Source organism: Larimichthys crocea, chromosome XXI, assembly GCF_000972845.2.
Source record: "Larimichthys crocea isolate SSNF chromosome XXI, L_crocea_2.0, whole genome shotgun sequence".
Lineage (NCBI taxonomy): Eukaryota > Metazoa > Chordata > Actinopteri > Sciaenidae > Larimichthys > Larimichthys crocea.
The window spans coordinates 11643689-11655929 of NC_040031.1; the positions used below are offsets into that span (position 1 = coordinate 11643689).

At 42.0% G+C, this 12241-nt stretch overlaps 1 protein-coding gene across 1 annotated transcript in view; it reads right to left on the reverse strand.

Annotated features, from left to right (window-relative positions):
• kcnq1.2 (potassium voltage-gated channel, KQT-like subfamily, member 1.2) overlaps positions 1 to 12241 on the reverse strand; it is a 161189-nt gene that overhangs the window by 129849 nt on the left and 19099 nt on the right. Inside the window, exons 4-11 of the mRNA XM_019265789.2 lie at positions 11512 to 11638; positions 11277 to 11355; positions 11083 to 11179; positions 9377 to 9517; positions 6782 to 6892; positions 6377 to 6472; positions 4782 to 4919; positions 1981 to 2146 (exon numbers count right to left, since the gene is read on the reverse strand). Coding sequence (XP_019121334.2) covers positions 1981 to 2146; positions 4782 to 4919; positions 6377 to 6472; positions 6782 to 6892; positions 9377 to 9517; positions 11083 to 11179; positions 11277 to 11355; positions 11512 to 11638 — 955 coding nt within the window. The remainder of the gene's footprint in view (positions 1 to 1980; positions 2147 to 4781; positions 4920 to 6376; positions 6473 to 6781; positions 6893 to 9376; positions 9518 to 11082; positions 11180 to 11276; positions 11356 to 11511; positions 11639 to 12241) is intronic.

Below are 12241 nucleotides of genomic sequence, written 5' to 3' on the forward strand. Positions count from 1 at the left end.
GTCTCCTTCATTATCTAAGATCCACCCAATTAAGCCGGAAACTGAACAACGTTTCCCCTCAGAAGTGGTTGCTCCTCTAGTGATGGTCTGCCTTCATGTCAAGTTTATGTCACTCCAAGCTCTTTTTTTTATTTTATGATCACACGCTTTGACAGGAAAAACTCATAAAGTGCATTTATTAACCTGGAGTCTGGGTCAATTCATTTGGTGGGGATGTCTTTTAACACAGGAAGTTAAACCACCGCCCCCTTAACCAACCAGCCATCCATCATATAGTGTGTGTACAGACCCGCGTTTTAAAAAAAAATTTAAACTTAACTTTAAAAAAAGTTTCTATTGTTATGTATGACTGCTGGCTGCAATTAGGAAGCAGTACAGGTCAGATTTTATAATTAATCTGGATACTGAATGATCGGAAATCAACACCATTATTTATTCTGCAGTTTTTCAGCCTGACGACAAAAAGAAAACTGTCTTTGGCATGACCGCAGCAATATTGGTAAACTGCAAGTGGTATAAGAAGAAATTCCCACTTGTAACCTTGACAAGCCCATATTTCAAAGTTGTTCCATTTAAGCCCAGTGTGAGTGTCTGTGGCCAGCAAAGGGGACAAGTGAAGCAGTAAAGAGCTTGTAACCGTGACCTCTAATCACCACTGAGACTGTAATAGTTTCCATCTGGCCTACTGAAGACACCTGGCAGCCATCTTGGGTCTAAGGGGATCAGGATAGGGCCTCTGTTTACTGTGTAAAAAATAAGAACAACTCCTCCCATGATGTGTAATGATCGCCAATGTTTGAATGGAAGAGCCAAACTGCAAGAGATTAGCTGTGAAAGCCACATTCAGGTCGTCTATTCTGTCATTACTTTGCACGTCTTGCAAGTTTGAACGATGCAAAACAGAATTTTGAATGTGACGAAGACTCTATAGCAAGACTGATCATTTTCTCGCTTAATCGATAATTTGTCAGAAAGTTAATACATGTAATGGGATATGTTGATCGCTGTTTCCCAAAGCCAAGTCAGGATGACATCCACAAATGTGTTGTTTTGTTCACAACCCAAAGATATTCCGTTTACTGTCGTAGAGGACTAAAGTGTGACCACGAGGCCACCATTCTGCATCCACCATCTTTAGCCATTGGTTGCCATCAGATCTACTGTGTGTTGGTTTTCTTGTTTCTAACTATCCTAGCAAAAGTGTGTAAAGTCCATTGTGAGATTTATTCATTGTTAATTATTATGGGAGGCCTATTTTGTGTTTATCGTATTCATTTTCGCAGACCCTTGCCAACACAAAGTTCAAGTTGACAGCTAATGTTTCTAAAGCAAAAGCCGTCAAAAAAATTTATCGTGGTGTTTTTTTGCCATTTAAATTCCCTGGTTGTTAAAACTCAATCAACAACAAACTTTAACTGAAATAATGCATTTCCAAGGCCTTTAAGGCGGTATGACCTCATTTCACGTCCCTCAACACATATTATTTCATCAGACAAAATTGTATTAAGAGGAACAGGGAAAAAAAAAAGTTGGTTTTATTACTGCAGTAATTCACTTCGTTAAATGTCCTTCACATGACACGGGCTTCATTGCCAGCTGGTCTTGAACTGTATTAAAGATAACTTCGCACCGATATTCAACGCGATTCAGAAACACCTTCTTCAGAGGACGTGGCATTCTGGGGTGTCAAATCTTGAATTAAAAAAATCTGTTTTTAAGAGAGTCCAAAATGAAGCCAGTTTAATCGAGCAGTAATAAAACAGCCTCGGTGCTTTCATGTGTTATACTGGATAGTTGACTTGTCTGGCATGGAGTGGTTGGAAGAAATGGAATTTATAGAGGTTAGCTGGCTTTCTTTGAAAAAAACATGCACTCTTCTCAGACTCAGCAATTGTGGCAATAACCCTTGATATGCATTCGATCAGTTTGGACACTGTTCATTATAGCAACATAATGGCTGTGCTGTTTCCAGTATATTACCTTCAATAGCACCCCTTGGCTCCTCCGGGAAAAACGAGACATCTTTCTTCTCCACAGAGTCGTCAATGTGATCGTAGGTGATCTGGGGGATCGATACAGCCCTCTCCGAGGCCACACCCACGGAGCCATTACCCCTGGACTTCAGCCTCCTCTTGGTCCCCCTTTTCTAACAGACAGAGGAAACATCAACCCAGTTAATACAAAAGAAATGTTTGGCTATCAGGATGATAAATTGTGATGATAATTGAAAGAGTCTTTTAAAAGACATTCAGATGTGCTGGGTCGAACCAACACTGCATACCAACCGTTCACCAGCAATGAACAGTCACAGTTCTGGATGCAGCAAAGTTTCACTAATCTAGGCGGAGTTCCCCTTTCAAGACAAGCAAATCCATAAAATCTTAGAATTGCTCTTTATTTGGCCCCTCGGAGACCAACAAAAAAGCTCCATTAGTCACTGAGGCATGCAAACTCCTCTACCATAATAGTGTGGCTTGGAGGAGGAGGCTGTCAGTTTTGCTATCTATCAGGCTTTCATTCATGCAGAAGAAAATTATTAATGTGCTCGCATTAAGTAAAGTCCTGCCTATAATGTTTGTAATGTTTGCTCCTGGTGTTTTGTGGCAGGAATATCAGCATGGGACTGTTGTGGCAAGACTGGATTTAATTTGGACCGGCTCTTCAGCTCATAAACAAAACAGTTCACAATAAAGTTCCAGGTAATATTATTATAGATACACAATTAACCTGCAAAATCGTCTCCTAAAGATTGGAGACTAAAGCAGCCCTCTTTGCTTTGCTTGCTTATGCACGTTGTCAACGCACATCTTCACTGGGTGATTTATCGTTTTGTGCTGCTCCACAGCGTGGCTCATTTCCAGTGCTGTATGTCAGGGTTAGGGATTACAATTAGTCTTACTGTAAATCATTTATACTCTATTTAAAATTACTTAGAAAAGTTAAATGTCCTCCAAGAGGCAATTTGTGGTAGAGCACAAACCTTACGGACACATTCAGAATCAGACAAACAAAACAATAGTTTGAGATCATCATCTGCAGCAGCCATCATAAATGTCATCACAGATGACAAATGTCCAGGAGATGAATGACGAATGAACACATCCAGCCGTTTTAGCCGAGTGGCCATGCTGTTCCAGACAGATTTAAATATCAGAAAACATTTTCTTTTAGTACCTGTGTAGTTCACATTGTTCTTATACATCTTAATCTTACAAAATGTTGTGCTTGAACATTGGTGACATCGATCGTACATGTTTAATCTCAGCTTCTTTGAGTGAGATCATAGCTATGTGTTTTATGAGTCAGTGAGTTTCTGAGGACCTAAATGGTGCCTCCGGTCCAATCCTTAGACCCACTGACCCACGCCAACGCCATGGACGTGGCCTTTATAGAAAACTCAATTATTTGGACTCAATGGATCAGACTTTGGCATTGACGATTGGCCAGCAGTTCAATCCAAATACCCGAGGTTTGAATGAGTCATTAGCAGAGAGAGTGAGAGTGGGAGGTGGTGGTGGGTGTCATAAGACTGAATGAGGGGAAAAAAGAAAGAGAGAGAGAGACAGAGAGAGAGAGAGAGAGAGAGAGAGAGAGAAAGATGCAAGGGCAGGAAAAAAACTGTAACAGACACTGAGTTTAAGAGAGAAGGACAAATAAACAGAGACGGATGAAGTTAAATATAAAGAGGAGAGAAGAAGAAAAACCATTGTGAACGAGAATGAGGAAGAAAGTGATGGGCTGGAGGAAAATATGCAGAGAGAGAGAGAGAGAGAGAGGGGACAGGAAGAGCGGAGAAGAAAAAGCAAGAGTAAAATGAAAAAGTCAGTTAAACAGAGACGAAACAGGAGAGGAATTCTGAAAGCGAGGGGAGAGAAAGGGGAGAGAGAGGAAAGTCAGAGGAGAAAGTCACATGCTGAAACAGAAAAGAGCGGAAGCAGCCTCCATTCTCCCCAATACATGTGGGTTCAGTGCTACACAAAGATTTTTTTGTTGTTGTTCTACTAGACAAAGGTTTACTCCCATGAGAAAGGCGGCAGTGACATCATCTTAACTGACTGAGTCTTTGTCCGGCGGAGACAAAGGCCTCAAGTCATCCTGGTGGAGTCAGGCCTTGAGGGAGGAGGGCGGCGGGAGGTGGTGGGGTTTGCTGCTGTGTGTGTGTGTGTGCGTCTATTTGTGTGTGTTGTGTGTCTTTCCACGTGTGTGTACGTCTGTGGGAACTTAACTTGTCCTTTTATGCTGTATGGCCAAGGCGCAACATAGCTAATATTGTTTTGAAAGGTGAACTGCACAAGGAGACAATGTGGGCTCGCCGTATGCAAATCCACCCTGCAGTATCGCTGCGTTTTTTTCTGACAACGCTCCTTTGTGGACTCGTTCGTGTTCCGCATCTCAGGTTCAAAAGATGCTTTCAAATATCTTTTGAAAAAGAAAAATGTCCGTCTCATATGTGAGAAATACCACATTTCAAAACGACCTCGGTTTACAGGCTGGATTCGGATGTTTTTATGGGTGTGGTTTCACCTTTATTGGATAGATCAAAGCAGAAAGACACAATAAACAGTGAATGTAAAAAATAAAAAAAAGACAAATAATTGAGAAAACATCCCTTGTTCAATTCAAACCCACAACATCAAAGACATATATTATATATTTTGTATTTCAAAAGGAAAGACTTGTCCTGTTCTTCTGACGGAGGTAAATCAACTTTTTAAAAAAAAACATAAAACATGAGCTACACAATACCCTCAGAATTCATTTAAGCCGGACTGGATAATTACCGATATGTTCAGCTTCCTGATGTTCGGGCTGGAGCTGTCAGAGTCGACTGTGTTGAAAAGCTCCGGAGTTAGAACATACATTTTCCATGTAGCAGCACAGCCGCCTGGTTTCTCTGCTGCATAGCACCTCCAAAGTGTCTGAGGAGGACAGGTTAAATCATGACAAATAATACTTAGAAACATGACATGTGGTCATCAATAAGTTTCCATTTTTTTCCTCAAATTTAATAACAGCAGCAATATAAGCCAGAATTTCTGTCATGTGTAAGTTTCTTTTATATTTCTCTTTCTGTTAAGTGTCAGACATAAAAAGTGCACTTGGAAAATAAATTATTGAGTGTGCCTGAAAGCGCACACTATATGTTATCCACCGCGCTTCTTCCACTTATTATTCTTACGCCGTTTTTTTGGCTCGCTTCTCCTCCCAGAGTTTTTGTCGCACACACAAAACAGGTATCAAAATCGGGATCGGTGTGCTACGACTTTTCGGCAAACGGTTTTGCCAAAAATCGCCAAAAATCTGGTAAAACGGCAAAAGGAAGGAAGGAAGGAAGGAAGGAAGGAAGGAAGGAAGGAAGAAAGGAAGGAAGGAAGGAAGCAAGGAAGGAAGGAAAGAAGAAAAAAACGACGAAAGGAAGGAAGGCAGGAAGGAAGGAAGGAAGGAAATAACGACGAGGAAAGGAAGGAAGGAAAACAGCAACGATAGGAAGGAAGGAAGGAAGGAAGGAAAAAAACGATGAAAGGAAGTAAGGAAGGAACGTCGTTTCCTTCCTTCCCTCCTTCCTGTCGTCGTTTTTTTTTTCTTTCCTTTCGTTGTTTTTTTCCTTCCTTCCTTCCTTCCTTCCGGAAGCAGAGTCAGTAATAATGTATGGGGGTGACGAGGCCAGAGTCAGGCACACTCAAAATTTCTTTAGAAATGTTCTAGTTATATAAATCATCATCATTATACAATATAAACAGTAAAACATTTGTACTTTGTATCAGTACAGTCACATGTAAAGCACTTTGAATTACACTAAACTCTGAAATGCTCTTTACAAATATTATATTTCAGTATTGTTGAATTTATATGAATATTCTCATTTCTATTCTGATCTATTCATGCAGCATTTTCCACAAAACCCTGGAGTGGATATGTGCAGTATTTGCAGTGAGTGTCCTGCAGACATTTAAGTGTCTCTGTGTCACAGGTGTCTAAACTGTGGTTGTGTCTCAGCGTGTTCAGGGTAATTGTAATCCTTGTAATGGTTAGCTTTTGGCACAACACAGCTACTTGTTCGTCTTCCATTTCACTCTTGGCAAGTGGGCTACAGCTCACCTTTTCCATGGCTCAGTAGGAATTTGCAGACAACAAATACTGTTGCTTCCTTTGCTCTGTTCACTTTCCAGCGTTTGCTGAAGCTTACAGTGGCAAAATGTGGAAAGTGCAAGTCTGCACCTTTCCGAAAATATACGATTAAAAGATTGAGGTGATTTTGACACCGTGTCCACTGTCCAGTATAAAGTGTAGTATAGAGATCATGTGTCCACTGTTGAATCATTGATGGTTTTAATGTATACCCTGAAAGCTGTTTCCACTTGATGCTAAAATGTACCTGGATGAGGCATGCCGCAGCAGGGATCTGTCTGTTGAAGTGCTTCTGTCTCTGCTTCTGCTGAACTTTAAGGGCAAACCCCGAGCCCAGGATACCCTGATCAGGAAAAAAAATAGGTTAGACTGTAAATATTCATTCTGCAAGAAATTATATTAGTTGGAATATTTAGTGTAGACTTTTGAAATGTGGCTTTAGAATCTCACAAAATGTTTTATACATCAGTACAGTAATGCAAAATAAAGGAGCTTCATCACAGAGAGCAAAGCCTGAACTGAAAACAAAACAAAGGAGTCAAACAAGTTGTAACAAGGTTGAGGATAAATGGAACAAAATAAGTTAATTAAATGTATAATATTTCCTTCCTGCTCATGAAGTGCATATGATTCATATTAAAACTATATTTACAGCAGGCAGAGCGAAGAAGGAGATGGCGAAGACACTGAAGCAGGAGGCGATGGCCTTTCCTATCCACGTTTGAGGAATTTTGTCTCCATAGCCGATTGTAGTGACCGTCACCTACAGACAGAGAGTGCATAGGGTTTCAGATTACAGATGTGTGTGAAAGCTCTGACAGAAACATTTTGCATCGTACACAGCTCCTTCACTGATGGGACATCGCATAGTACCTAGAGGGCATCTCCTGGCTATACTTTCATTACCTCAGATAAACTTCACTGAAAACTTCAACTATAATATGAATGGAAACAATTTCACCTTACATGTTTTATATGAAATAAAACCTTATTCAGAGAGATACTCAGAGATCTTTCTCTTTACATTTGCCGTGTTTTCATGCTGATGTTTTGCACATTTTGACAAATTTGGCAAAGAAAATGTGAATGAATTATGCGAATATTAGGGATCGGTTCATGAGATAATGCTCCAGTCAGTCAGAAAACAAGAAGAACAACAACAATTACAGGAGCAGAATGTCTTTCATTAATGCAAGGAAGGTTGTCTCAGATCATGGGTGTATTATAGAGCCGTGGGAGCGATGAGGAGAGGAGACAGCTTAAATGTTTGTGTGTCAGAATTTATTTTAAAAGTGTTTTATTAGTATTTTTTTTTACTTCAAAATGTGCTAGAGTTCACAGAAACACGGCTATTTTAATGAACCGCTGATGTAATGAAAATGTCAGTCAATGCAGATCTCTCAAAGCTTCGCCACAACAGTCTATAAAAGTTCATCAGCCATTCTGGGCTTTGCTCTATAACTGTCAGCGATGGCCGGAGCATTAGAGGCTCTTGCTCCTCAAAGGGAATAAGATTCCCAACCGCTAATCCTCAGTGAGTGTAGGAATTTGCCAGGGCGAGGGGGGCGGGGGGGGCGGGGGGTGGGGACAAATACCTCTTTCCATTTGCATGTACACCCACTCTGAAAGCCGAGCCAATTCTGACACATTCAGAACACACTTGGCTTACCGTGAGTGTCTATGGGGCATCGCCGCGTGAGCCGCCGCTGAGCGCTAACACAAAGCGGCTGATGTAAGGTGAGATACTTAAAAGGGCTTTGGGAGTAAAAAAAAAGAAGGAGCAGGGGCGGGAAGGGCGGGTGGGTGTATGTTGGATGGAGTGGTGGGAGGGAGGGGTGAGGTGGGGGGTGGGGGGGTTTAATCCCTCATCCACAAATCCGATGACTAAACAATGTCCTCCTGACCATCAGAGTGGAATGGTCTACTCGAAAAACACTCCTCTCATTCAGACTGTAGGGTGCGAGGCAAAAACCTCCTCAAGTCTACACAAAGGTCATAAACCTGGTCTTTGAATACGTTAAAGTGCGTCTGCATGTCTGTATTTACATGCACGTTTATATGAACGCTGACCTGCATGCGTGTATCCAAGACGGCACTATTAGCTCACGTTTTCCTCATTTTCTCCTTCACACTGTGCCGTGGTTGAAGTTAGCAAATGTTGTTAAAATCAAACAGCCATTACCTAACCATCAGCTATTGGCAAAGGGAGAGGAGCAGCAGGGAAGGTGAGGGAGGAAAGGAGGGAGAGAGATTGAGTAGGAGAGAGAGAGAAGGGGATATGAATCATGGCATTGGCTTGTCCTCCAGCTGTGCCCCGCACCTGCACATCCGAATATGGAAATCATGCCAAGAGGAGGAACACACGCTGGGAGAGCTTAGCGTTCTCCAATCAGCGCAATCTCATTTCATGATACACACACACACACACAAAGCTATTGTAAATAGCATATCATGACTCTCAAGTTTACAGTCTCAGAAAAACAAAAAGGTGCAAATCCCCCGACCGCGATCCTTTTCTCAACATTGTGAACGGAGCAACACAAACAACAGCTTTTTCTCCAGTTTCCATAGAGGAGTGAGGAGCACCGTGACCCCTCTAACCCTTGTTACATAAAAGTAGTAATCCCACAATTAAAGTTTTAATTAAGGGAACTGACACTTTATATTGGTGCTCTAAAAGTTCTTTGAGCCAAAGAGCCCAGAGGTGAATGGTTTATTACCGTCTCTTTGTGGCACGCTGATCCCCTGCACAAGGCTGCCATAGGTTTCTCATTACTCTGCGCTTTCAATTCAAATGTTTAATTAACTACTCTGGAAACCTGAACCTCCGTACAGAGGGGAATAAGCAAAACCAGCTCTACGCACGGAAAACATCAACACACCTGCCTAAGTGTTGCAGCAACACGTGCATGCCGCACAAAGAACTCAGGAGGAGAATAAAAACACAAGGAAGTTAATAATTGGTCTAACCAGGGTGGCCGGCCATCTGAATTTTTTCCGGGTTAAGACTCCACTTGTGAGCGTATTGTGAAGTTTATTTGTTAGAGAAGAATCTTTTTTCATGTGAATGTGATGTGGCCTTTCAGGTATGTACGCTATGTTGGGAAATTCAAGTAGCATTCAGGACTAATATATGCATTGCATTGCTAAAAAACAAAACGTAGAAAAGTTCTCATACAGAGACGGGTATGAAAGCATCAGTGAAGGAGCTGCTTTTGTTTCTACTTTTCTAGTTCGGCTGCCTTACCACGCCCCACCACAGGGCATCGGCGTAGCTGGAGAAGCCCGTCTTGCCCTCCTCATCCACAGCGTCTTTCTCCGCCAAGTAGACGAAGTAGGAGGAGAAGATCAAGCCCAGGAAGCCGATGTACAGGGTCGTGATCAGCTCCTGGAAAACACATTAGGTCGACCAAAGACGACGCCGTGAAAATGTTGCGTGAAAGATTCTACGCATATGGAGAATATACCTGACCGATTGTATCACTGTATAGAAAAAAAATATTATTTCATTTGGTTTGCTCTTCAAGGCTAACTGACAAAAATGATCCAGCTGTCACAGCTGCACTGTTGAAACAGAGTCACTACCCTCACTGCAGGTTTTTTCTTTTCTTTCTCTCTCTAAAAAAACAAAAAAAAAACATCTTTTGGGCCTTATGAACCTTTTTTGTACAGTAGCAGCTGGAGAATACACAGGAAGGTGGGGAGAGAGAAAGGAGGAATGACAGGCAAGCAAATGGCCACAGGTCAGACTTGAACCCTGGGCCTTGACGGAGCCTCTGTACACGGGACACACTCTACCTGAGCTAACTGGCCCACCTCACTGCAGGTTATTTCTTGTATATAGGAGATATTGATGACTGTCTAATCTAAATCCGGGCTGTAAAAAGGTGCAACATCTTGACAATGGGTTACCCAGGAAGAATAAATTGGTTATTATAGTGACTACTATACAATGCTCTACCATCAGTCAGGCTTGTGGCATTGAACAGGACACTGACTGCACTTCCAAACTATGCTAAACCTGACCCGTCTGATCTTTTTATGTATCTTTCCATCATCGGGTCATGGCAAGAACCAATCCATTGTTCCTTGTATGTTATACCTACTTAGAGGTTGACGTGAAGTCAGGTGGAACTCTCCAGCAATCACCTTCCTATTCCATTAGTGGTTTAAAACATGCCTTAAAGGATGATCAATTACATTGTTCAAGAGCTCGGCCTGCATTTATAAAAGAGTTATAACGTGTAACTGTTGTCTTGTATGCAGTATTGTGTCATTTACAGTGTGCAGATACGCAGATAAATACAGCACATATGGGAAAAAATATTCGGATAAATGTGAGTAAATGTTGCTAAATGAAGCATTAAAATCGATTGCTACCCTGAGCACACATCCTGATGTGCTTAGACTATTCCTTTCCACCAACTTATTGACACCGCTAGAGGCAATACATTTCCACTAAACAGAGCGCATCATTTGATAAAGCGGTCATCTGACAACAAGGAAACGGCAACAAATCAAATTAGTCTCATCTTGGGTTGACCTTTGCACGCAACCCCTCACTGATCAGTCCCGGGTCTTTCTTGTGCATCAAAGACACACAAATGTCTAGTTTGACTGTAACCAAAGAACACAGTCTTCTTCTGGGATTAAGACAAGAACATCACATCCTCGCTTATTGTGTATCAGCCTGAGAAAATACAAGGCAACCTTGATGATCTCTCTTCTTTTCCTTATAAAGTCAGGTCTGCTGTGGCCTATTTGTGCACATGTGTGCGTGTACTCCCGACTGTGCACACTGGATTTATCGTAATAAGTAGTAAAATCTAGGAAGGACCGGGGAGGTGATTTAAAATCGATGCGCTCACCTTATAGAGGAAACTGCAACAGGAAGGTAAAAAGTTTGATATGTGATACATAACAATACTTAATCAAAAAGTACTTCCAACCTACCTGTCGATGAATAAAGACTACAGATCCCAGTAGCCTCCATGTTCCTCCCTGGCGATCCACATGGAGCATGCGCAGGATTTGGAGGAAACGGATGCCCCTGTAACACACAACACCGCCTCATCCGTCTCATTATCATCTCACCCCTGTCCAGCTATTAGTAAATAATAAAATGCAGAACAAAATAGTAACTGTACCTGATGGCAGACGTGGCAAACACTTGACCATTGGACCCTACGCCGAGAACAATGATCGAGGCGATGACGACTATCAAATCTGTGAAGACGACAAACAAGAAAGAAATTCGGTTTCATTGTAACCTTGTACGCCTCACATTGCTTGAATGTTCTGAGCTGTTGCTCTACAAGAACAATCCATTCATGACATCTGTCGTATTAAATGAGAGCAAAAGAAAAAAAATGCCAGGTGCACCTATGATTGATATCGGCTTCCTGATAAAGCGGAGGCGTCCTTTGATGCCTGCATATTTGCTGCGACAGCCCGCCGACCACAGCCGCACCACATACTCCGTGCCAAAGAACAGCACCAGCACAATTTCCTGAGAAGCACAATGAAAACAGAGCGAGTGTTAGGTTAATCCGCGGGCACGGATAATAACCGTGCGGCGCATACGAGACGAGAGGATGTGGAAGTAGATAAGACTCTGAAAACATTGATAACGCCGTGCTATGCATTAGGAATCATTTGAAAGCATTAGGCCATTATAATCAATCGGCAAGACTGACAATATGAAATGAGTGGGTAATGACAGGTGTGTGGGAGAGAGAGAGACGGAGAGACACCGAGGTGGTCCCACGCAGCTACGCAGGTGGAAAGATGGAGCTTGATAACATGGCTGATGACAGCTCATACTGAGACAGACTCAATGGCTAAGTGATTGAAATGCCATCATGCTGCTGCCTAACAGATAAGAAGGCTAAATAATCAGCTCGGGTGATTGAGATCTTGTTATACTTGTGAACGTTTCTGCAGTAGCTGAAGAAGAGAGTTAATTATTAGGAAAAATGTGCGCTAGTTGTAATTACATCCACCTGCATATCTGTGCTCTCAATTGTGCTCCAATCTGTGCCATTGTGCATTTATTTTCCTATTATGCGCGTACGTGTGCGCCTCTGTGAATTAATTAAGCCTGCCTGAGACG